The sequence below is a fragment of the Columba livia genome, chromosome 6 (assembly GCF_036013475.1).
Source record: "Columba livia isolate bColLiv1 breed racing homer chromosome 6, bColLiv1.pat.W.v2, whole genome shotgun sequence".
NCBI lineage: Eukaryota > Metazoa > Chordata > Aves > Columbiformes > Columbidae > Columba > Columba livia.
The window spans coordinates 10,249,942-10,276,432 of record NC_088607.1 but is presented as its reverse complement, the minus strand read 5'-3'; the positions used below and the strand labels follow the sequence as shown (position 1 = coordinate 10,276,432).

Here is a 26,491-nt window from a genome sequence, read left to right as displayed (position 1 = left end):
TCCAAGAGTCAATGCAGTGCTAATAAGGATGTAGCATGGGGGAGTAGTATGTGGACCTTTCCACTGCCAATTCTCCTTGTCTGTGCCAGGTTCTTACTGCTAGTGGCTGTTCTTCTCTTTATTTAATGCTCCAGGTAAGAGATCCCAAAATGAAACCAGCTAGTAGATTTAGTCAGGCAAGATCCAACCTTGCTGTCAGGCATCTCTAGCTTTGACAGGTAAAAACAACTGACCCAATTTGTTTCTGGGTGGAGCCCAAAGATCTTGACATTTTCAGGTAACTGTTCTGACACTTGTTGTGCTTGACATAACCTGAGACTAGAAAGGCTTCCAAGACTCTGCAAGTGCATGTAATCATGCTGCTCATCTTTTCCCATGCCTCCTTAAAGCAGCATGACTTAAAAGTTACTGAGGGTTTAATCTTTTTCCCCCAGGTGAGACTGGGTAGTGGAACCAGAGGGAAGAAGAAATGTATAGTTAAACTGATTGTGAGTTCTGGTGACTAAGTCAGTCAGGGATGGTAAGTCTAGTGCCACCAAGATCTGTAGTACCTGGAAAGTACTTTGTTCATTTATCATCACCTGAAACTTCCCTACAGAGATGAGTTTGGATATTGAAGCCCAGCACTCTAGTGGGCCCTTCAACTAGCTGCGTTCAGGTACCACAGTGCTTCATTTGGCTTGAAGAGATCTCTTCTTTGGGGAGTGAGTAGAGAATGACTACTCTCCTATGCTGCATCTCAGAAAACAGTAGCTGTGTACAGGTCATTTTCTAATCCAAAAGAGAAAGTCTCTGCTTTAAGAGGAAACACCTCAGTTGCTGAGCTTGGTTTACTCTTAGTGGCAATTAAGCCTCTTCCCACAGTGGCAAACCACAGTGCTGTAGATTTTCACATCAGTGGCATCTGCTAGTAGTTGTTACAAAGACTGAAGTGGGTAATGGCACTATCTGAGCAATAAACCAAACAAAGAATTCAAGCATGAATTGGTCTGAAACTGATCTTGGGTGCTGATTCTGCCATAGAGACTGCTTCTACAACATCGATCTAAAGTGAAAACAGGAGCACTTTAAGCATGCTTGCATTGAAAGTATGCAAACATTATTTCAATATATGGAGACCTAGAAAAAGCTCAGCAGGCCTTAAGCACTGTAATAGCCAGTGAACAAACATCTGAGGTAAGGATGGCTATTGGTGCAATGAAATTTGGATTGCTGCAACTTTTTATCCCATGATGCAGGGATTGGACATAAGAGCCAGTCTTCTCTAATTGCTTTTAAAAGCTTTCATTTAGTAGGTATCCATTATGAATTGACCCATTTGGGCTGCAGCATAGATGTGCATACATGCTGAGTAACAGGTGATAACATGACTAACGAAGATTCGCATAAGGCAGATATTTAATATGAAGATTGGTAATATACTTGCCTTTTACTTAGCAAATTGGAAATGACTCTCATATGTACTGCAGCAGGAATTAGATTGCCTGATTTAGGCTTTCCAAATCTTGTGAGACTTGTATACCAAAATACAATTTGTTAAATATATGTTCTATCACCATGGAACAACTGCCTGTGCTTGCAGCTTAATTACTGGTTAGTGTCTTTTGGTCCTTATCCTGAAAGAAAGTGTTCAGAGGGAAATACTGACTCTTAATTAACCATTTGGCTTTAATTTGGTCCTTGTTTCAATCAACACTCTCAAAGATCTAGAATCATTCTCTAATGCCATAGCTAGGAAACTCAATTGTAAAAACCAAATAACCTGGTTACTCCTTTGCATTTGAAAAACTAACTATATGGGATATGCTTGAACTCTAGCAGGAGCTTTATTTACCCAGCTCTTAAGAGATCCGGAGTAAAACATGAAGCCTCCTGGTTAAGACAGTTGAGGAGGAGATAATTCTTTCCTCATTGATTTCTTTCACTGTTTGGAATCGCCTCAAAGTTACCAGGCATGAGAATACCAAAGCTAGTCTTTTGAACAGCCTGTTGTAAATAGTAATCTAGCCCCTTTCTCATTAATAACTGAGACACCTGGCACAGCCAGTGCCTGCACTCTGCAAAGGAAGAGTCTCTTTGGATTGGAGGCCAAAGCTAGGGGAGGTGAGTAGAAAGCAAAATTTTCATTGATCTGGCGGTTGAACAGGCTGCCTGAGATGTCCATTTACCACAGCCAGTATTGTCTGCTTTTACAGCAGGTTCTGTTTCTGTTTTGGTGCTAAAACTGCCCAAGCTAAAGTGGTTAGATATTTATTAGCCTGTTTCATGGTTTTCCTTTAACGAGGAGGGCAGGGTTCCACCTCAGTACGCAGTTACCTTTACTGTTCACCATGCTGCAGCCTGAGCTAGGCTAGTTTGGCATTGCAAGTCTAGACTTGATGGAAACGATGCAAAGCTCAAAATTGTAAATAAAAAGAGCAATTCTTCCCTCAGGGAAAAGTGAGAGATAGTTTAATAGAGCTAATTGCTGTGTGAAAAGGACATGTCTTTTGCTGCAGCCAGACCTGGCTTTTCTAGGGATTTCAACTTAAAATAAAATCAACTGAATTCCCCTATGGATTGCTGCAAAATGGCTATGTTGAATCTATACCTGCTCTTGTACTTAGTAAACAAAGGTCTTGAGCAAAAAGCAGGGAGTGGGGAATGAAGAATTAAAAAAAAAAAGGTAGAATGAGCTGGTAGAACAGAAGGAAATCTACTAATAATATTAAGAATCAGAGTTCCTCAGCGGTGGTTTGTTGTTAAACTTCATGATCTGATAGTTTTCAGCAATGGAAAGACAGCCTGCATTTTCTTTGCTGCAGCATCTCCAAATGCTTTTAGGTTTGCTTTTTGTTTTGGCTGATTCTTTGTAGGCAAGCACTGCTGGGTGAGGGTGTTGTAATGGTAAACAGAAACACTGGTTACCTGTGCTGTGAAAGGGAAGAGGTGAGACTGAAGTTTACAGGTACATGGAAATGAGATGAAAGCTTAAAAAGCATATAGAGAATATTTCAGTTTGTAAGTGCACTTCTGATGCAGAGCTCCTGTGCATGCTGCAGTTCACAGTGTAGTGATCTCTGTGTAAAATTCTGCTCAGATGAAAGCTGAAATCCAGCTGAAGATGCTCTTCAACAACTAAAAGATATCCAGTCCCCTATAAACAGAGCATGGCTTACATAAACTCCCCTTCTAATAGCTAATGATTAATGGTGGCCATTAGTGCTATTGATCAGTTCACATTACACTGTTAATTGCTGCCTGCTAAAATAGCTAGCAGCTATTTAATCATTTCACAGTCAAGAACAAGAGGTCCTTAGCTGCCAGCCTCCTCAGCTCGAAGACAAGCTTATTTTTATAATATTTGTTTGGTTCTAGACTCTACAACACTGAACAGAAATTATTGCAGTTGAGACCTAGAATATTCCATGCAGTATAGAGATTTCCATGTTAATTTACAAAATAACTACATCCTGCTGAGTTATGGCCTTTCAGCTCTTCTTAAAGCAAGAACTGAAGTCTTTGTAGCCTTGAAAAACAACTTGGATTAGTGAAATGTTCAATTCCCATTCAGTTTGCATTCCCATACTGATAAAAAAGTTTTTGTAGGTCAAGAACAAATACATGCACAAGTGAATATGAATGTATAATTTATTTGAGGTGGACAAGTCACATCATTAAAAGTCACAAGTAACAAATCTTATCTTGACTTTGAATCATGTTTACTTTATAGTTTGCAGGGGCAGCTTCAGAGAAAGTAAAATACAAAAGATGGGCAGCACACACCACAGCCGGATGCAGTTGAGGAAAAAACCTTAAGCATGAACCCTCAGAATGTAATTTAAACAGCAAAAATAAAAAAAAACGTGATGGGATGAAAAAGATGCATCTTGAAGGCAAATCCACTGAATGGCTTCTTCAATTATTTATTGTTTAAAAGGTATGCAAACCATGGCACAGGCATATCCAACCCTTTCAGCTGCGAGGAAGAGAAAACCTTGTCCTGACATATTGCATAAGTTGAAAGTAATATACTGAAAATTTCAAGTAAAGGATTGTGGTCTGAAGTAAAAATTCCATTTCTTATTTAAAAAATTAGAAGGCTATCTGTTTTTCTTCTCTCCATCCACTGGTTGATCCATTTCTGAGTCATATTGGAATTTTTCCACACATTTCCTGGGGAACCAGCCTCGTTTTCTTATTCCACCTTAAGACATTAAAAGTTGCGTTAAATTGGAACAAAATATGAACCACTACAGAGCAAAGACACCAGACTGGAAGAGACGTCAAGAAGTTACCTAGTTTATTTTCTTCTCCAAGGCAGGACATTCAAGTCATTGCTCATGTCATGGCCTGGGGATGCACTGAGTTTCTCCCATTGCCTAAAATGTTTTCATGGTTCTCCAAAGTTTTCTGGTTTTCTATTAGAAAATCTTTCCTAATACCTTATCTGAATCTTTCTGTCTATAATTCAAGTTTACAACTTCTCTTTCTGCACACCAGGCACAGGGGAAGCAGCCAACAACCTTCTCTGCAACAGACTTTGTTGCAGTTGATGATTATCTGCACAAACCCTGGGTTTCTCCTGTTTCCTTGTTCTCTCCAGGTAAATCAGCCTAAATCTTTCAGCTTTCCCTTACAAGTCACATTTTCAGTACTCTGATTATTCTCATGGTCTTCCTCCCAACCCTTTACAGTTATCTCCCTCTTTCTTGAGATGCAGTGAGTGCTTTTACTTGTGGCAGTGTTTCAGCTGAGTCTCTGCCAATGTTGAGTATGATGGAAAGATCACTTCATGCATCTGGGAAGCTATGTGCTTTTTTCTTCTTCTTGCAAGTGTTGACTCATCTTAAGGTTATGACTGACTCTCTTTCCTCACAAGCACTGCTACTTAATCATTATTTTTTCCATCTTGTTTTAGTGCAGCTTGTTATTCCTGCCTATTTATAGCATTCTGCTATACATTCTTAACAAACCTCATCTTATATTTGAAGCCAGTGTTGTTTTGAATTCTAATCCAGCCTCTAACACCAAGTTCCCCACCTGGACCACATTTCATTCAATTTTAAAAAAGCCATTTGATAGAGCACAGCTAATCTTCACAATGCAAACTATTGCCATGCTCATTCAAGGACTTGTTTAGGTTTGATGTTTGAAAGAGTTCATTGAAGTGAACTGCCAAAGCACTTCTAATCCACAAAGGCCTCAGACCTCCCATAGACAGCAAGAACACTTTCAATCTTGTGATTTCAATCTAGTAGGCCAATCTGCTGCCTGCTTCTCTTTTGCCAACAAGGAATGTATGTGCAATGAATTCACCAGTGCTTAGGAGAGACAACAGAATTCAACACACCCTCAGTGGAAAGTCTGGCACCTAAAATTTTAGCTCATTCCTCCACAGAAGGGCTAAAGTAGAAAAAATGTAAAAATTTCAATTCAGGTGGCTGTGATATTGTCTCTTTGCAGACCAGCAGGTGCCCTTAATGTCTTTGACAGCAGTAGTTAGGTATGTAAATGCATGTCAAGGTTTTTGGAATAGATCCCAAACCAAAGACATAACATCTCCTTCTTTTTAAGGTGTACAAAGAGTAAATGCGGGTCTTATATGTATATGGTGTGTGTAGGTCAGAAATCTGAATGTGCTTGAGACAGACCACTGTTGAAATATCAAAAAAAGAAATCACCCTTAACCTCTTTAGAGTATAGAAGTCTAATTTTTTCTTAGAATATGAAGTGTCCCCCTTCCCATCCAACCTTCGATAAACTACTAGATGAATGTTCTTTCAGTCTGACACGTTCATTTAATATTTATAAAAACCAGTAGACCTACCAGATATAAAGAATAAAAACTGCAGGTGTGGTTTTAGAGGAGAGGAACTAATGGCAATAAGGTCAGTCATTCTACATCTTTAAAAATGAACACGTAATATTGTCCACATTTTGAGACAGCTATAAAATTGACTTGTAATTTTCAAAAGAAAAAGTGAAAATAAATGCTTCATACCATCACCAGCTGAGTCGAGAATCTTCTCACCATACATCCAGTGTCTGGGGAAGAAAGTGTAACAGGTAATTAGATGCCAGAACTCATCTCAGTATTTCTTTTAACCAAACATAAAGGTGTGGAGCCACTAACTTTAAGCCTCTTGTGGCTAAAATCAGATCCCCTTTACTCAGTGCAATTCTAGGTTCTTCAGTGCATGGTGTTGTGAAGAGTGTTTTAACACCTTTAGTCACAGGGCAGCAGACACCACTGTAATCTTCTACTGCTCGATACCGCACCTATAAATTTGAACAGAACACAGCAATATATTGTTGTAAGGAGTTATGGCCTTGCTGACAGTTTTATACTAAAAAAAAAAAAAATCAATTCAAGCATACCATTAGATTTGAGCATAATGTCAAAGGGGCTCTAAATTTCAAATTAACTGCTTAACAATGAAGCACAGTCATCTTTATTTCCCCCTTTTTTACTATTTGGAAACTAAGGAGCAAATACAAAGAAAGCTAAATGCTAAGTTTAATTAAGCAGAGGTTGCAGCACACTGTGTGAAAACAAAGTCTTTACTTAATTGCTCTGTTTCAAATCAATAAAAGAAATAGTGTCAGGAATTACTTACATTGAGTTATATGGATATTTCAAAGTCATTTCAGACCAAACTTCACAAATACTTACACTTCTTATTCGCTTGTCTGCTTTCTGTTTCAGTTGCTCTATCTATAAATGATTATAAATAGAAATTTAGGCAATGTTTAGTTTAAGAGGATTTGTGTATTCAACACAAAATAAAGTCAGGTATTAAAACCATTCAACAAACACAGGAAATACCATTAGCACTTAAAAGCCCTCACAAAAGCATAGATTTTTAGTCTATCAAAAACGGGAAAACATTTGGCAGAACTTCTGTTTCTTAAATATATGTATTACTAGTCAGTCTATTTTAGTTATTTAAAAAGCTGATAAGTTACTGTGAAGGAAAGCGGGTAATTGGATGGTGGGGAGGATTAACTTGAGATATCATCAAAGGGCAATTACCGTCAAACTGTATTGATGACAGCCATCTCTTACTGGCCAGTCCAGACCATCTCCCTCAGGAATCCCAGACCATGTAAACACTTGCTTGAAGTTCTTCCATTTACTTCCCATGTCATAGGGAAAAATAAAGGTCTCACCTGTTTGGTAGTACTGGATTCTGTCTTTGGCCTGAAAAATAATTAAGAAATACGGTACATAAAAGCCTAACCTACAAACTGTAGTTGAGCAGCAAACATTAAGGCCAGATCCACCCCATGCTCTGATTTTATTTTATGGCTTTTCTCAAAGACTGCTGCCTGATTATTTCTCAGTTATGAAGACTTCCACAGCTCAGGATTCCTTGATTAACGTTCATGAGCAAAAGTCAACATTGGTAGTGTCTATTCCACCTCTAAGAATTGCACAAATAGGCATGCTCCAAATCTCACACATCTTGCAATCAGGAGCTTTTCATTCTTTCAGTAATGATGACATCTAGTGGAGCAGGCACAGGAGAGTTTGTTCTCTTTGTTGCAATAATGTCATTTTATGAAACACATGTTACATTCTGTGTTCAGTTTTCAGACGGGACATATTAGCAGACTGTGTTTTATAGTAAACATTTTAACAGATTATTCCAAATTCTACTTGTAACAGGGTTTTCTTTCATTTCTGTTCTCTAATTTCATTCGCTAATTTTGCCACAGAATAAACAGAAAGACAAGAAGATAATAATAAAATGTTTGTGGATTTATAAAAAATAACTTGGTAGCACTGAATTAGTTTCCAAACATGAGTCAGTTTTGATTCCCCTAAACTTAGCTTCTGCTGCTTGGTTGTATTTCTTTAGAAAAATCTTGTGAAAACCTCTATAAAGATATGGAAATTAAAAACTAATTTAAAGGAGAGAAGACTAGATATATCATTTTCTAGTACTTCTTCAAAACCAAGGAAAATCCTCCCAAGATTAACCAGGCAGTTAGGAAATGAGGAAAATCATGAGTCAAAACATGCTACCTAGAATGGGTAGGGGGTTGGACAATTTAAGACACAAGCAGGTGTAATGAGAGGCGAAGACAACTCAAGTTTCAGACAAAAACACACACATATTCCAAGTAGATAAGCAAAGTTTCTCAAAAGCAAATATTGTTCTATGTTCACACCAATTCCCCCAAACAAAAAAAGAAAAAGCTATACAGTTAAATGATTTCTCATCTATTTCAGTGAATTTCAGAGACAGTAAAGGAAAAGCTGGTTGTAGGTGTTGTATGAATTGAAATGACACCTTTGGTTTAAATCCAGAGAGGTGGAAGAAAAAATTTATTATCGTGAAAAATAAACTTGGTAGCAATACAATATGAGAATACTGTAATGAAAGTTTACCTTTTCTTCAATCCAGGACTCGATTGAAGTTTTATTTGTCAAAATTACTTTCATCTGAAATGAAAGTGTTAGGCGAAATTAGCATTGATTTTCTCCAGAAATACATTGGCTAGGCAATTAATACTTCACTAAACTATATTTTCTTTAAAGAACAAAATAACTTTTATAGGCTTAACAGTAACAGATAAAACACTCAAAGTTAAGATTCAGCTTAGATACATGCTAATGCTCTCCTCTAGAACCACATACTTAGACAGTATCACACAGTATTTCAGTTTATGCTTGCAAGTGTACTCTTGTTTTCTTCCAAACATCTCAAATATTTGCAGTAATGTATCAGGCATGTTTATACCTATTTTCAGAGATAGGGGCATGTACTCCCGAAATACCAACTATTTTGCCTTTTCTAGAAAGTTTACAAAGCCCATCTCATGTTTTCTTAGTTCATCAGACTTTCACCTCTGAGTTCTCTCATGAAAAATAATTTAAGAAAATGAGGTAACAGCAGAAGAAGTGGGAGAAAGCAATATAAACCCTGGAAAAGTTACACAGCAACACAAGCTCTAAACAGCTGCTTCTGTCTCAACTCTGAATTCTGTTTCTGCTCCACAACCAGGCAAAACCTCCAGCTTCTAACTTCTCTGTAACAGAAGCCATAAAATTACCTGGATAATGAACAGCATACCAACAGCAATAGTTGTTCCTAGTGCCAGTCCTAAGGCAAATAAAGATGCAGCAAATGCAGACAGTCCAAAGGGAATAATGGGTCGAGGGTCTCTTTTGGCTGCACTCATGTCAATCTTTACAGAACTCCACCCAAAAGATATCTGCAAAGGGAAAATATCATTCAGCTCTAGAACATTCTGACTGCTGAAACAAAACAAATTGCCAATAAGAAATCTGGCTCTGAAGGTAACTTCTGACAGGTTTATAATGCAAGTGCAGTAATTAAAAACAAAACAACCTCAAAGCCATGTATTCAAAAGACTTTTCCTCTTCAGAAACAAATTCTTTGCTAGATGTAGGCCTTCTCTACATGGAAAGCTAAACCAAATCACCACCTTGCAAGCTCTACAAGTTAGGCCCAACATCAGCAAAAAAGACCCTGGACTCTGGCACATTAACAAAAAATGTATTTACCAGTTTCAGACAGAAAATATTTGCGTGGCACAGTACCCATTTTCAATAGAAACACTGCAGGTTTTCCTCTGAAAGCTTTAGCAGATAGCAGCTCTCAATATTGCTGCTCTGCAAAGACAACACGCAGCCTTCAACTGTTGCATTCAGTTGATGTTTCCAAGCTCATTGCAACCACAAAGGCTGAAATCAAAGCTCATAATCTCAACCATGGATCTGAGATAAGGGATGTATTTCAGAACAAGCTTTGCTCGTTGTTGCTGCAGTGAATTTTTTCCATTTAAAAACAAATCCAACATAATTTACTTTAGTTCCAAAAATAATGTACTTTTTTTTTCCCCTAGAAGAACTGGATGCAATTCTAAAAAAGTGGCAAGCAAAAGAACATAAATAGCATTTAACTTGTGCATTGGAAATAAATAGCAGTTTCGGTGCCAGCCAAAACACAGCCTGTCTCTCTTTATAGAAAGTGCTACTCAGAAACAGCTCTAGGAAACTCCCAATGATTATGACAAGCAATACGAAAAAAAAATGGAAAGAAAATAGAAGGAACATACTTCTCACAGGCAGAGAGCAGAACTGAGAACACATGTTGAAAGAATAACAAGGAATTGCACGTTTCTTCTCAGGAAACCAAATTCTCTCATACTTCAGAGATAAATTACTTTCTGACTTAAATAATATTTTAAGCATTCAATTATGTTTTCTTACTCTGTTGTAAAGCTGAGTGTACATAGTCATGACAAATATGAAAGAAGCGTGAATGCATCCCAGCGGAGCTAAGAGGAGAAAGAGAGTGAAAGATGCGTGATTCTGGTATCCACAGCAATTGTTGATCCAAGGACAGTGGTGATCCATCTTCAGGACACATCTGTGAATAAAAAATATTGATTAGTATAAAGGACATATATGATGTTTTTCAAAAAGCTCAAAGGACAGCTACCCTTCTACTACTCAGCCTCCATTCATTCATTTAAACCCAACAATTTCCAACAGATCAACACAGTAGTTTCTTTTTTGTTGCTATTCAGAATGATAGCCCATGTTGTAGAGTGAAAGAAAGCAAAATAAAAATGCTCCCAAATCCTGCCCTCCCTAATTATCCCTCCTCCTCTTTACTGGAACTTGCTAGTTGCCAATAAACATCATATTCCAGAGCCAGGAGACAGCAGCCTAATACAGGACACAGTAGAACTATCAACACACTAGTTAAGCACTAATATTATTGCCTTTTTTTAAAATAAGCACACCAGGAAAATAAAGGGAATATCAAATCCCTTGTGAACTACTTGCAGAAAGAACATATAAAGATACACAGCTTCATGAATTGCTGTGTATTGACCTTACTCCACTGTAAGTCCTTTTCAAAATTATTCAATAAGTGTAAACAACCCAGAGACACTCTTGTATTCAAAATAAAATGGGTTATTTTGATGTAACTTACAGGTGCAAACAAATGCTTGATAAAAGATTTGTCCACTTCTCAAATTGCATTGTTTTAACTTAACAGGTATAAAACTCACTGATTATAATGTTGCAATTCCTCTGCACCAAACCAAAGTGATAGACAAAGGACTGAATTGCAAAAATATTCAGCTCCTCTGAAAAGAAAAGTTAATTGTTTTGGCACTACTGATCTTTTAAGCTAGTCCATTCCCAATGGGAAGTTCAGTTTCTCCCATTTGAAAAATTAATGATTCTACATCAGCATATGCTCAACTGCCACTGTACAAGTTCTTGAACATATAAGCACAAGAGTTTCTGAAGAAGTTTCTAGAACTTAGCTAGAAACATCACCCCACTCAGGTGGGCCACAAGTCGTGGTTCCATTCATGCACTGAAACTTGGCATAGCATAGAAGCTTTCAGTGACGATTTAAGTTACCTACTGCATTGCAACAGGCTGGAAATTCATGCAGAATGAGTTACTCTGGCCAGAGTTGAGGGGGCAGAAAGTTCTTAGAGTGTATCAGCAAAATGATTTGGAAAATGTGCTACAGTTTCTTCTGTTTCACTTGACAACAGATAAATTATTTAAATAACTTGTTTTTTGCAAAGAGAATCATCAGGATATACCAACATTTTCTACTAAGTCCTCGGTGTAAAGATTGTCACTCAAGGAAAAGAGTCTAATTTTAAATCTCAGGATGATGTGGCCAAGTTACAGCAGCGCTCTACAGTTTCAGCCTCTACTTCCTAAAAGCACAGACTGCCCATCCTGTGTTTACAGAAATAACAAATGAATGTGTATGCTGCAGTTTCCTTTTACCATGTTCTTTAATAGTCCTTCAGAGGAAGACCTGCCCAGTAAACCCAAGACAAAAGCAACTACAGCCTCAACTGAAGACAGCTGAAGTGGCTTGCTTTTTTCAAACTACACTAAATTCTAGTGCAGCTATTTAAAACAGAAGCATTCTTTACCTCAGAACAAGTCTGTTGGAAGACTAGCACAAAGCAAGGCACAAACTTTTAAAGTTGAACAAAAAGGATTATTAGTTCACTTAACACGCAGACTCCCCTCAAAAAAATCCTTTAGTCAAGAGTAAGGAATAGTCCAAAATTTCCACGTCAAATCACCATTTAACTCCCATTTGGAGAGATGACAGAATAGGCTTTTCTACTCCCTGAGTAGGTGAATGTCTGGACTCAGAAAAGATTGAAAGATTTTTAGGTATTTACACAGGCTCACTTCCCTGAAAGAATACTCCAGTGTTTTGTTAACATTGTCAAGAAGTTCTTAAGAGAAACTGATTTCAAGCTAAAAAGAAAATATTGAAGACAGATTTAATTATTAAACTATAATAGAACACAGTAAAACCATATCAAAATCACACAACTAGAAAGTGGAAATACTTCAAACAGGTATAGTGTTCATATGGAGTTCTTTTAAACATTCACAAAACAAGACTTGGAAGAACAAGTTATATTAATAGCTCATAATTACATTTGAAGCTGCTTTAATACGGACTTAAAAAGTTTAAAGAAAAACAGTACCTGTTACATTTTCGACAGTGGTGTGAACGTGGTGCCTTGTAAGACTGACACACTTTACAGTATTGGAGATACATGCAATCCTGAGATTTTTCCTTTAAACAGAGGAATAGACACGTTAGACGTTTATATAACTGTACTGGCAAAATGTATGTCGGCACTTTCCTAACCTAAGCATCTTTACTTTCATCTGACAGGGTGTGTTTCATAACACAACCCTATTTAATGGTAGGCGGCAAGGAGAGAAAAAACAACAACAAAATGAAATAATCTCTTGGTTATCAACACACGTTCGAAGTGCTTGTTGCTAAAAGAAATAAACAGTTCTTCCATCAGGAAGAGTGACTGTACACACACGGTTTCATAGTGAAGTTCTGAGAGTAAAAAAGAGCATAAAGCCTTTAGAATTAAAAAATAACACGAAAAAAACCCAGCTTGTACACCTTGTTTCTTCATTTTATACCATGAGCCAACCTAAGCTTACTACTGAGATATGGTACTGGTAAACACTAACGTTCAACTAACTCTTATTTGCCACTCTCTTTCTCTTACACACACAACGTATAGCAAGAGGAGAGACAGGGAGGCTAGTAGATAGCAAGTACTGGCCAAAATCTGTTCCTGAAGTGCAATACTCGGTTGTCCTGCTAGGACTACATCAGGATGCTCCTCTCACTAGACTCTGTCCTGAGAAATACTCCACAAGCAGAAATGTGATTATTACTAATATATATATATCCTGCCCCTGGAACACAAACTCCAGGTGGTTGTCTTGAGATACTGAACCTGTATTATTGACTACTACACTTTCAAGAAATCACTGAAGCCAACGAAATGCAAATTTCTACCTTAGCTTGTAAGCCTGTATTGAACACGATACACATGTAGTTTTCTGTCTCAGATAAATTAAAATTTGCTAAATTAAGTTCTTGTAATCTCTATTACTACCAGCAAAGTCTTCAATACAACAACGTCTGCATGAGCATGCAGAAAACCCTAAAGTTCTCACTCTGGCTGACAGTGCTTGTTGCATTGCGCAGCACCTGTAACACATAACGAGCAAGGAAGGATTCCCGTTCAGCCCCAGATCTGACAGCGCTGGGACGGGATGGGGTAACCTGGAGCACACTGGAAACACCGAAAAGCGGGACGAAGTGGAGATGTCGAAACAAGCTCAGGAGAAAGGAGTGGCCCGAGGAGGCGGGGGGAGGTGGCACCAAGAGATACGCGATTTGTTCTGTTTATCTGATCTCCACACGCTCCCTTCAGAGGCGGCCCGGCACCAGGGCTGCCCGCGCTCCCCCGCCCAGCCCCGGGGAGGCGGCGATGGAACGGCAGCGCTTACCGGCGTCCACCCCAGCGGGACGTACCCCGGGCCCACAAACATGGCGCTGAAGTAGTTGTAGAGGATCATGACGGTCCAGTTGAGGAGCATGAGGAAGTTGACGCTTCCCCCAGCCGTGTCCAGGGGCCAGTACCACAGCGCGGCGTCCGCCATGGCGGTGGCGGAGCACACGGCCACCACGGCCAGGGCCACCAGCGGCCCCCAGTGGCACAGCCGCCGCGCCCGGGGCAGACCCCCCGGCCCGCCCATGGCCGCTGCTACCGCCGCCCGCCCGCCGCCGCCCCGCCGCCGCGCATGGCTCAGAACCGCGCCGGCTGCCGAGAGAGAGGGAGCGTCCTGAGGAAGGGGAAAGGGAAGGGGAAAGGGAAGGGGAGGTGTCGGGGCCCGGCGGGCCTCGGCCCCGCCCCACCGGGCCGGGAGGGGAGGGGGAGCGGAGCCCGCGCTCGCCTCCGCCCGCCGGGGCCTGCGGGTCAGACACCGCCCCCGTCCGCCCGCAATACGGTCCTGCCGGGAAACAGCGTCCCGCAGGCGGCGCCGCAGCCTCGTTCTTCCGGCCGCGTTCCGCTGGAGCAGCGGGGTTACACTGCGGGGTTACACCGCGGGGTCCCGGGGCACCGGGCATGAGCGGGCCGCCTCTGGGGCTGCAGCTCGGGCCGCCAGCGGGTGGCGGGGCGGCAGCCGCAGCCGGGCCATGCTGGTTAGAGCGCCTGAGCGGGGGCGCAGAGTTCCGCCGGAACCCGCGGCGAGGCGCCCGTGGGCGAGGGGGACGCCTTAGTGCGTAGCAGAACGCGGAAGCGGCTCGCTGGGGAGCGACTGAGCGCACCGGCTGAGCGCGGGGTCTCCGCGAAGCGCTGCGGGACCGCGGCCTCTCACCTCCTGTCCCCCAGCGCCGCCGCCATGTCCTCCGATTTCGAGAGCTACGAGCAGGACTTCGCGGTGCTGACGGCCGAGATTACGGGCAGGATCGGGAAGGTGCCCAAGCTGGTAGGAGGTGAGCGGCGGGCGCCTGCGGCGGGGGGCCCGCGGAGAGGCCGTGGCCGCCCGGCATGCTGGACTCCCCCCGCCGCTGCTCTCGCCCCGCACCGCGGGCTCGTCCTGCTGGTCTGTAGGAGCCTCCCCGGCTCCCAGAGCCGCCGGCTTCACAGCAACAGGCGCTTGTGGCGGCGGCGGGGGCTGGTGTGACCGGAGCCTGGTCTGTCTCCGTGTCCCGACACCCGAGTGTGTTTTCTTGCTTCTCACACAGCAGGGTCGGGTTTCACCTCCCTGCCCCGGGCGCACGTCTGTGCGAGCAGCGAGTGAAACGCCTTAAGAATAACCGGGCGGAATGTTCTTTTGTCGTTCAGCTGGAAGGATCAGCCCTTCCCTCCTGACCTGCAAAGTTGGGGCGACCGCAGAGCAGGGTCAGAGCTGGGAGTTGTGACCTGTGCCAGTGTTTATTGTGGTCGTGCCACAACATCAGTAACGGAAATCAAGCCTTCTTCATGTGGCATAGACAGAATTTGTGCACGATTTAATCCGAATCTGTATTTTTGCTGCGTTCTCTTAAAATATTTGATTTGGGTAATTGACTGTGGTGACTCACATGTAGGAGCAGATTCAAATAAATCAGCATTCATTTACTTTAATGTGTTTGTCAGTAGCCTGCGGCATTCACGGTCTGATTCATGACGTATCCCTGCAGCAGAGACAATAATTTCTGTAAGAGTGTTGGGGATAGAAAGCTGAAAATTATAATCTTTAACGAGTCCAGCTGAATCTTCCAGTGCATACAAATCAGTGCCCTAATACAGGGCTCATAACACGAGACATATGGAAACTGACACTAGTGGCTTTCACTTCTGTCCCTCATGGAGCTCAGCTTAATGCCTCATCTGTTTCCAGGTCACTAAATGTTTCTGCTTCCTATGCACGTTTCCCAAAGCTTTAGGGTAATTAAACCATGGGAGTGGATATCATATGAGGAAGGAATGAACGCACACTAATGGTGTACTTTTCCATATGACTAAAGGCAAAAATATGCATCCAGGACCAGAGAATAACATCCTGCTTTTAGAGTAGGAAATGCATCATGAAGTGAAGCAGTGACTCTAAACAGGATTTGAGGTAGGTGCTCAATTAAAACATATTATTTCAGTGGAACATTAATTCAGAAGTCCAAAATAGATCTGAAATTAATAAACAGGGGGATTCTGAGTAAAAACGTGTCTTCTGATAAATTGGGATTCAGTGACCAGTCCCAGGCATGGTTAAAGGATGGGAAACTATGCCTTTTCATTGGCCTAACAAAGCTTATTTGCTGTTGAGCTTAAAAGAGACACGGGGGATAATTCAGACACAATCTGCAGGTACTGATGAGGTAGATGTTTTTTTCTGTTTTATAATGGGGACTTAGAAAATGAAGAAGGGAGCTATAGAAAGCATTCCTGTGATTTAAACTTAGAACCGGTATAATTTAGTCTGCTCAGAAATGATATTTAACCTGTAAATGGCCACTGGAACAATTTACTGAGAGGGTGCAGTGAATTCTTCACTAATTTAAAGCACCTAATCAAGGCAGTATTTCCCACTGCCTCATGAAGGGTTGTTCACTTTCAAACAGACTAGATGTAAGAATCTCTTGTAGGAACAGAGAGACACCAGAAATACACTACGGGCTCCTCTTCTGAAAATCTGTAGTGCTACACTGATCTCTGGAAAAAGAGTAGAGATTTAATTTCCTAATTGTATAGATTTTGGAAGTCATCAGTGTCTGTTTAATAGTAGGGAGAGTATTCTGCTTAGTAGCAGTGGATTTCCGTAATCCTCTCCTTATTCACTTAGGGAGACTTTGGAGCTTAAATATGAGATGTTTAAAGAGTATTGTCTTAAACAGTGGTATATGCTAGAAGCAGCAGGCTTTGAAATCATTATTCTTTTATGTGGCCATTAGAAGGTTTATTTTAGAATTTGCTGTCCTCTAAGAGGAGAAAGAATGCATGTTCCCTGCGGGACCAGTAGTGGGCTAAATGGCCTCAAGATAAGGCAATTTTTTGTTTTGTTTTTATTGTTGTTGGGGTTGGTTTTGTTTGTTTGTTTTTGTCTTTTTTCTTGTTTTTGTTTGTTTTTTATTTTGGGTTTTGTTAGTTTCTTGTTTCTTTCTTTTTTTTTTTTTCTTAGAGGTGGCTTTTCCCTTTTTGGATTTGAGGCTGGTCATACATGGTTTGGACTGGCTTGCATTGTGAGTGCATTGTCTCAATTTTCAGGACTATTCTGTCTTTCATTAGCAAAAAATCATTTACAATTTAAAACCAAGTTGTACTTTTAGCTAATAGAGGCATTTGACCACCTGGAAAAATAAATCTCTGACTATGCTCAACACTTTAATCAGAAATATTTTTAAATACACGTTTTTCCCTTGTTTCTTAATAGGAGTATTTGCAAGATCTTTGCTTCTTCATCACTGGAAGTTCCAGTTAGTTCTTCTGGAGATGGCTGGGAGAGCCTCAAAAAGAGGATTGTGAGGTGGGAGGGGGACATCAGGAGAGATGCAGGTGAGGTGTCAGTTTTCAGCAGCAGTGATTTGAGAGAGATTGCTGATGGCCTTCTTCCTCCACGCTGGAAGAAGCAGGATGAAAAGGTATAAGGGCTTGTGTTTCTTCTGTGTGATACAGAGAGATCTCCAGGAGTCTAGTGACTGGTTTATTTCCTTCTGCTGCACAAGATGGACCTGCTGTAAGCTTCGTGTTCAGTTGAATTGGAGAAATACCGGTTAATTGTTTTTGCAACATTCCTGCGTTCGTTGTTGTCAGGACTTGATGCTGTTTTGTGTTCTGGGAGGATGATGTCTCAACAAACAATCCTATTGTCACAAATGCATAAATAGTTCAGCAAGAAATGTAACAAAGAGACTCTGATACTACAGAAACAATAAGCAACAGGGACAATAGAACATCTTGGGAAGAAATGTCTTGTGTTGAGGCAGACATCATCTGGAAAATTAAAGAGTGTTCTAAATAGAGAAATGGCTTTTAAATAGATTTTCTGTGATGCTGCTGCAGGTCTTTGAAGAAGGAAGATCATTGGCTGATGTGTTTTATTAATGTGCCTTGGTGTTTCAGAGAAACATCTGTCTTGTGATTTGACCAAAAATTTGTATAAATTGCTTGATCTGAAAGAGAGTTTTACCTGCACAAATGGTGATACTTGGTCTTTTCCCAGCTCAGTAGCCTCTGGGTCATGATAGTTCTAGACTTGAGTGTTGTCATTCTTCTGATACTCAATACCTGCATTTTCTACTGGGCAATCAAGGCACTATATTTCAGTGTCTGACAGATTTAGCTGAAGAAAGTCCCACTTTAATTTTCTCTTGTACCCCTGTACTGCAGTTGACTCTCTTCATTTCAGGTCTGGCTCATTACATTGTGCCTCTTGAACCCAGTTTTATAACCCAAAGAGAGAAACACATGTATCATTCCAGTTGTCTCTGCTGTTGGACTGTAACTTCTGGCAGTGATGAACATGTAAACCACATGGGCCAGTGTTGCAAAATCTGCAAGTGGTCCATGCACTGAACCCCTTTGTTACTCAGTCTCTTCCTCAGCTTGTACTAATAAAAAGAAGTGATTCCATAAGCAATGAGACTACTCAGTCATGGTCCAGATTTATTTTAATCTCTTTATTTGTTGTGAGATCACACCAATGCTGTGTTATCTTTTTACATTTCTAGAGAGATTTCTGCTTTTCTGTAAATGCTGCTTACACTTTGATAGGCTTGCTTTACCTTACCAAAGTGACCCTGCTGGATCATGCCACCCCTTATTGCTCTAGGGACTAATGGTAGTGTGTGTCCAACTCATTTTCACCGAGGGCTGCGTCAGCCTTGCAGTTGCCTTCAGAGGGCCAAATGTAATTTTAAGACTGTATGAATTAATAAATAGAAAATAAATACATTTATACAGTCCTAAACTTACTGGCCTAGAGGATCAGGAGTTGCCACAAGATTAGCTGCTTTCATGGAGATCCGTAAGATGTTGCTCCAGAGCTGCAGCACTGGGATGTTGCCATGTGCCTGCTTGCACATCTGTGTTTGAAAGAACAGCAAAGGCCTGTTGTCTGAAGGCCTCGCTCCCAGCAGTTGCCTTAGTCACCAGCTGCGTGATTATATATTGATAAATCTAGGATGATGTCAAAATGGAACTCCGGAGTGAGGTTAAAGTTTAATTAACTAAACCACTGAAGATCAGTTTCAGCCAGACCTCCCGTGTACTAAGGGGTTTTCCTTCTTAAACCCCTGTACCTTAATATCTCTGTGGCTGGGTAAGATCTTACTGGTCAGTGGAGTAACAGTTCTTGTAATCACAAGTATACACCAAATTTGTACAGCATGAAGTATCTTCCCCAAAACCCCAACTCTATTCCCTAAATTTCAGGTTACTTAACATGTATGGAAATTGTAATCCAGTAAAACTTGGCGAAATGCTGAAATTGCTATGGTACATTTTATTTTCTGCTGCTATATTTTAAAATTTTATTTCAACTTCAATAAAGTGGTATTGTGTGTTTTGTATCTTATGTTTTTCCTTTCGTCCATTGTCATCTTGCCCACTTCCAAATGAAGGAAAGAACAGAGGTGTTTTGGAATGCTAGGTAGAAGAATCAAACTGTGTGGGCAAATAAGTGGCAGTTTCTCTTTTCTTTTGGGTTTAGTTATGTTAGGTAGATAAATCACTAACCGTTACATTTTCTGGCTTGCGTGCCATCATGCGAACGTGGTGGGGAATTAAAGGAGGGCGTTGCTTGCAGAGAGCTAGAAGTGCTGCACAGAAACGAGCATTTCCTGTGCCTTTTGCTGTAGTAGAATCCACCAGACATGGCAGCATGAATTCCAGATTTGCAAGAAAGATGCTGTTTTTTGCATGGCTTTAGCTTTGTAGAGAGGATTACTTGATTAAATTCTGTCCCTGTTTCAAGGATAAGAAGGGAAACTGGGAGGATTTAGAGATGAGCTCTTAATTTCTCGTGTGTATCACTGGCAGAATTCCCTTTCCTCGGGGGGCTTCAGTGTTCTTCAAGGTTCTATTCTAGCTATGTTTTGCTAGACATAGTGTTGTATCCTCAGAAGACAGCTTTTCTAGTCCTTGAATAGCTGATTATTTGCAAAGATCTCTGCATTATCTTAAAGGTGGAAAGATGTTTCTGAGCCTGACCCTCTCTGCAGGCAGAGCTCCAATGGATGTAAGTGAAGAAGGACAGATCATGATGCTTGTGTGTTCTTAAATGAGAGTGTGGAGTATCTTATGTAAAGGAGAAAATAGATGGACAGGGTCCTGTGGCAGAGCAGTGGAAGGGCTCAGCTGGGACATGACTTGCTTATGCTGGGGATGCTTCACCAAAAAATCTGTAGCAGTATAGTCCTTCCAGTAGTGGTTCTGCTGCTTTTAAGGAAGGTTGTTTTAAGAGCACATTTTACTTTATATGGCAAAAATTCTGGTTTTGCCTCAGCATCCCCTGATTCCTGCCTATGGCACTAAGTTTGCTCAAAAAAGTAAAGCATTTCAGCATGTGATAAGCTAAATTATATTAATTTAATAAAGGGAGTCCCTCTTGAAATTCAGTGGCATGCAGAGGATCAAAGGAGATAATCAGATAGTTTCTTTTGGTGTTTAGTATGTCGGTTCTAGGATACAAAGACATCATGTGGAAGAGAAGCAAAGGAATTCAGGCTGAAAAAAATTCAGGCTGTGATGTCTGAATATACACAATAAAGTCTCTTGTGCCAACATAGACTTATCCAGCATGATTTCTGGGGAGCAATGACTGTAGATACTTTTCTACAATTCACTTTCTGTATGCTTCATCAGGCAAACCACCAGCACAGATGTCTCATGATGCTCTTGGTGTAAAGGGTTGTGTGTGCAGAGTTTTGGTTTAGATTGGATATTAGGAAAAGGGTTGTCAGGCATTGGAACAGGCTACCCAGGGAAGTGGTGAAGTCACCATCTTTGGAGGTGTTTAAAAGGGGTTTAGATAAGGTTCTTAGGGACATGGTTTAGTTCTAGAGTTAGGTTATGGTTGGACTTGATGATCCTGAGGGTCTCTTCCAACCGAAATGATTCTGTGATTCTATGAATGTGTGGATTTACAGTCAGAAGAATGGAAGATGTGGCCATGAGAGTGGCAGGAGGTGGTGCAAGTGGCAGTGTTGCAGCCCTGAATGCCCACAGGAGTTAGGCAATGTGGGGACTTTTTGTTATTCACTGTGTGAATATTCCTCAGAAAGTCCTCTTCCATTCTGTAACAAACCAAGTGGTCAAGCAGTTGGAATGTTTGGCAGATGTGATGCTGAATGTCAGTTCATATTGGATTCTCTGCCTGAGAATGGATGGCTACAGGCAGGTTGGAAGTCAGACATGCTCTCTATAGCTGGGGTATAGACTTGCTGGGGAACCTGGTGAATGATGATTGCTACATATAGCCTATAACTGATTCTAGGAGTTTTTTTTACATTTGTATCTTTTATTACTAGTTTTTTACTGCTGCTAGAAGACAGTGGTTTTCCTGTAGTTCCCATGGCATTTCATGTTGTTTTTGTCAAAGCAGAAGAAACGAGGTTCTACAACAAGCACAGGGGCAGAGGAATAGAAACCTCATTTTTCTTCAGTACCTGGATTCATTATAAGTGGGATTTATAAGTGGGGTGCTTGGTTTTATGCATCTCATATTTTGCAAATAAATAGGATAAGCCTTTGTTCTGAAATATATATATTTTTTTCCATTTGATGTAAGTATGTGTCTTTTCATGCATCAGTACACACCCAGCAATCACCTGCTGAGGCAGAACTTCTACACCTGGAGCAGCTCTAACTGCTTTCCTAACCCACAAATGCTGCATAGCAAACCAGAAGACATTAAGAATTCTCCAATCTCCTTTTTTAATTTTTTTTTTTAATTACTAATGTGGGTATTGCAGTGTTTGATCATATCACACAGTATAAATCCCTGAAGTCAGATTTAATCGATACATATAAGCTTTTGAAATGGTATATTTTTCTTTCATGGCAAGAGCACAATTATATTGGTATTTTCACAATTCTGTTTCAGATGACAAGAAGCAGATGGTTGCAAATGTTGAGAAACAGCTCGAAGAAGCAAGGGAACTGGTACGTTTTGGCTTTTCGTATGTTAACTGCAAATTCCTAGGGAAAATAATAGGCTCATTAGTGGTAGCATTCAAAACACACAATGCCCTAGAATACTTAACAATAATATATTAGAAAATGAAATAATATTTTTTAAATAGTTCTTATTTGAGGCTATGGAATACCCAACTGGAATGTAGCTTTTGTTAATCTTGTGATTTAAAGTTTGCATTATTACTGTGAGCTATTACAGGCTGCTACAGGCTTTGACTTGTGGATTAGGTCTTTTACTTGAGAAACTGAATTAAATATTTGCACACCTGGACTGCTTATTTTTTTCTTGCAGGACCCATGCACCTCCTTGATTTAGTCTGTCTGATGGGCTTGTAGAACAGGAGATCATTTTTTCTCTTTGAGCAAGTGAGGCGTAAATGTATTTAGGTGTTTGAGGTCAAGGGAGCAATAGTAGTATGGGTTACTGATCTGAGAAGAGTAAAAATGTTAACCAAGCATTAGTTAGTGATCTGCACTGACAGAAGAAAGCAGTATGTGTTAAGCAACTGTGACTTCTTTAAAAAAATAGTTCCCATTACAATGTGTCACGTCTTCCATGTGGATGGAATATAAAAGTAAAATTTGGCAAGTATGGGGTAACTGAGCAAAGGGTGTTGGTGACAGCTGTCATTGACTTCTTCCCACATAGCCAATAGTTCCTCGCCTGAAGTTGCTTTTGTTTGTTGCTTGCAAATGAGTTTGGTCTCTCTAGTGTCAGAAATGTAACCTGACTGTTAGAATAGGGAAACAAAATGAGTTCTTCTCGCCTGAAAATTCTTATAATTGAGCCACTCGAACCAATGATTTCGTTACTAACCAAACAGTAATGATTTTGGTATTCTTAGTGAGAAACTTGGTAAGATTACTGTCCCATCTCATAAGGATGTTCTGAAGTTCGAGTAAGGCCTTTCAGGCACTTTCGTATTCAAACAGCTGAAAGAAACTAGAAATCTAGAAATGTTTTTCATCTCTTTTTCAGTACAACTTGACATGGCAATAAAAGCATAGCCATATGGGGAAATTGTAGCATGGCTGGTCTGATGAAAAATAATTCACATTTTGTTTTCTACACAAAGTAAGATTGGAAGGAGCAGAAATTGAGTTAATGGCTCACGTCAGAAAAAGATAATCTAAATTTGTATTTATTATAAGATTAAAAAGTAAATCCTGTCTCTGTACTTTTATCCTGATGATCTTCATTTAATGTACTGGCTTTTCTTTCACGCTTTTGTTTCAGATCTTGTTGCTAATGCTGCTAGACAGGTGCTTAATTCAATTATTGGCTTTAAGCAATTACCTCACATGTTTGTGATTAATGTCAAGGCTTGGGTTTAAAAATCAATTTGAACAAACCTGCTAATAACAGAACTGATTAAAAAGATCCTCTTTTAAACTAAAGGCTACAGTAGAAAATCAAAATAAACTAAATTCCTTGCTACTGATAGTCTTCATATGTTGGTTTGCTTCATTGTCTTGAGTAGTCAAAGCTGGGTTTAGCCCATTTTGGTTTCTTTCCTTCTTGGCTAGGAAATAACACTCTCATGTATTATAAATATTATTGTAGAGATAATTTATTTATATTGACTAACCATTGATTGTTTTAAAACACTATCTGCTTTATTTGGGTAAAAACACTGACGGAATTGATTTGATCTATGTGCAGAACTGGCAGCAAAACTTTTCAGGCTCCCAGGCTGCATTTTCAGCTGGCACTGAGATCTCTGGAGGGAAATCCTGCTCTTCTGCATCCTTTGTAGAGCATCACAATGTTATTTTTACCAGGTTTCTAAGAAAGGTGAATGTTGTGATAACGCTTGGGAAGATCTTTGAGTGTAAAATCTAGCCTGTGCTAGAAGAGTTGGAATTAGCATTTTTGAGTGAAATTTTGCTTTTAAGAAGAAAAAACTGTCTGTGCATTACTTGCTTTTGTGTTTTATGAAGGACACATCACAAAATTGCCGTGTTGCAAATGCTAGTTTATTCTTATTTAGCTTTTATTTATTTATTTATTAACAGATCTCTATTTTAGTTCCAGGACTTTAGCATCAAAGTACAATAGCCGAGCTTACAAGTTTCAGAAAAATGTTAGCATCTCTCCAGAGCAATTTCCATGTGGAAAGTTCCTGCGGGAGGGGGAGATTTATTTTGGAGTCTCATTGGACATCAGCAGCAGCGCTGCCTTACTTTGTTGTACTTTTGAATGGCAATCCCAATGTCTGCAGAGCTCACTGCTGGGAGTGTACTGGGTGGTGTCAGGAGCAAACCTACTGGGTTAAACACCTGAGGAGCCTTAAGGATGGGCCTGGGGTTGGGTGCCAAAATGCTCAGCTTCACCACAGAGGTGGCAAGTTTGAACATAAGCAATAACAGAAGTTCTTTGCTTTTTGGTTTTCTGAAGAAAACTTGAGCTTCTACAGATGTTTTGAGATTTAAGTGTCAAGTTATTTTTAGCTTTTAGTAGAGTTTAGCTCTGTTCTTCCTTTTGTATGAAAAATATAATTTTATGACCAATAATATGAGGCCTGAAAGTAAAGAAGCATGAAATTAGGTTGCATTTAGTTTCACACTTGCTTGAACCACTTTCTTCTGTATGACTTTGCATGGAAGTTTATCAGCCCAGCCACAAAATGTACCCATTTAATCTCATGATGACAAAAAAAAAGCTGTTGAGTGTTGTCAGCCTAAATATACCTGCATCATCATTGTTTCTTGGACCTTACACCCTCTGATACTGACTGCCTTGAATGAACATTTTGGATTTCATGGACTCTGGTCTGATCTTTGCAGCAGATTCTGCATTCACTGGGTGATGGTTTCATTTTTATGTACTAGATAAGAATTGAGGCTTCATCAAAGCATCCCAGCCTTCACATACAACTGTATATATATGAGAGGAGTGTTTTCTCTGTTTATAGAATGTTTGAGATCAAAAATATTGAGATGAGATTGATAAGAAATAAGCCATTAATTCCAGCTATCTGTTTAATTTATAATACCCCTTTGGAAAGTTAAGCCTGAGCCAAAGAACTGGGTAGAACTAAAAATTGCTTTGTATGTTTCAGTTCATTACTGACTATTTAATTAAAGTCTGCTTTACAGTTTATTACTGAATATCATTTTGTATAATCAGAATAGATCAGGCAGAATGACTTCTGAGTATCTGGTAATTCCATTGATTCAATTCAGCTGCTTTCCTTACCATATGAGGATGAAATTTCAAAGTCTAAGCAAGCGATTACATAGGAATAAACTGTAGCTGTCCCTTGTGAAGACCCATAACTAGTAGCTTGGGACCCTAATTGAAAGGCATTTCTGTTCTAATGCCATATTGCTCGACTGAGATCAGCAGGAGGTGAGTAAATATTGTTCCAGGTGCCTACAGCAACCAAGGAGAGGTATTCTTTTATCGGTTTAGAGTAAGCTGGAAAGATTTTAAAAGGCAGTTAAGCAATTCTTCAGCTGTGCAAAGCAGAATTCCTGAACAGACAGCATCATGTAGTGGAGGCTCTATGACCCAGTGGGCAGGTAATTAGCAGGCAGCTCAGCCCTGGTTTATAATTCCTTTTGATTTTCTGTACCTCTGAGCCATATTCCTGCATTTCAGGCCTCTTAGTATTCCACATGGCAAGAATAAACAGAAAAAGCTTTTGAAAGATACAATCTACCTCTGATGTTTTAATGCATTCAGCTGTATACAAGTTCTTGAATAGTATTGTTATTAAACCCCCAAATTCAGCTCTTTAATATACCTACAAACAGATTTGGGATGTAGGTTTAGGCAGTCAGTTTAGGCTTTGTAATTCTGCTGAGCAAGCTGTATTTAAAAGAACAAGAATTATTTTATTAAACATAGCAGCTGGTGGTAACTAAAACTTTAAACATGTACATATATATACGCTATATACATGTATATATATATATAAACACATATACATGTTTATATATACACTGATATGTGTCTGTGTGTATAAAAACAAATAAAATACCTTTTTCAGCCAAGGGTTTCCAAAAGAACACAACTAGATGGAGGCAGCTTTCTTCTGAACTATGTTCATTTGCAGGAAGTTATTTAACCACAGTTTTACTATTTTCTTGTAATTAAATATATGCATCACATTTGGAATTGAAATCCAGAAATGTTTGACTAGAATCATTCCTTCTATGTATTAATATTAATTTTGTCATCTGTGTTAAGATTTTGATAAATTATTTATATCCTGCAGACTAAACAATGTTTTTCTTGATAAGGAAGGAATGCTTCTTAGAATTTGTGAACAATTTAGCTAAATTAATCCTTGCTTTAATTTGCATGATTTGATTTATGTGTCCCCTCTTTGTTTTCACTTGCTAGCTTGAGCAGATGGAACTTGAAGTTCGAGAGATCCCACCTCAAAGCCGAGGAATGTACAGCAGTCGAATGAGGAGCTACAAGCAAGAAATGGGAAAACTTGAAGCTGATTTTGTGAGTTTT

General features: G+C 39.9%; 2 protein-coding genes and 1 long non-coding RNA gene across 8 annotated transcripts in view; 1 reads left to right on the top strand and 2 right to left on the bottom strand.

Moving 5' to 3' along the window:
• Positions 1-3,612: 3,612 nt before the first annotated feature.
• On the bottom strand, positions 3,613-14,284 carry ZDHHC6 (zinc finger DHHC-type palmitoyltransferase 6). Its single transcript, XM_013367889.3, has 10 exons — positions 13,850-14,284; positions 12,508-12,599; positions 10,226-10,385; positions 9,043-9,204; positions 8,378-8,431; positions 7,016-7,183; positions 6,656-6,697; positions 6,116-6,261; positions 5,984-6,027; positions 3,613-4,186 (listed from the first exon to the last, which is right to left on the bottom strand). Exons 1-10 carry the CDS (start codon positions 14,096-14,098, stop codon positions 4,083-4,085), a joined length of 1,221 nt encoding a protein of 406 aa, XP_013223343.2. The 5' UTR covers positions 14,099-14,284; the 3' UTR covers positions 3,613-4,082.
• A 340-nt stretch (positions 14,285-14,624) lies between these two features.
• The window catches only part of VTI1A (vesicle transport through interaction with t-SNAREs 1A), a 264,965-nt gene continuing 253,098 nt past the window's right edge, over positions 14,625-26,491 (top strand). For all 5 annotated transcript variants that reach the window (XM_005505180.3, XM_005505181.3, XM_021291263.2 and 2 more), the window contains exons 1-3: positions 14,625-14,840; positions 21,929-21,987; positions 26,372-26,482. In XM_005505180.3, the coding sequence (XP_005505237.1) occupies positions 14,747-14,840; positions 21,929-21,987; positions 26,372-26,482 (264 nt within the window). In that variant the 5' untranslated portion in view covers positions 14,625-14,746. The remainder of the gene's footprint in view (positions 14,841-21,928; positions 21,988-26,371; positions 26,483-26,491) is intronic.
• On the bottom strand, positions 21,853-26,375 carry LOC110360702 (uncharacterized). Of its 2 annotated transcripts, XR_010473431.1 has the most exons (3): positions 26,007-26,375; positions 22,287-22,449; positions 21,853-22,023 (listed from the first exon to the last, which is right to left on the bottom strand). It is a non-coding gene; the product is annotated as an uncharacterized LOC110360702 (long non-coding RNA). The 2 variants fall into 2 exon arrangements; XR_010473432.1 differs by lacking the exon at positions 22,287-22,449.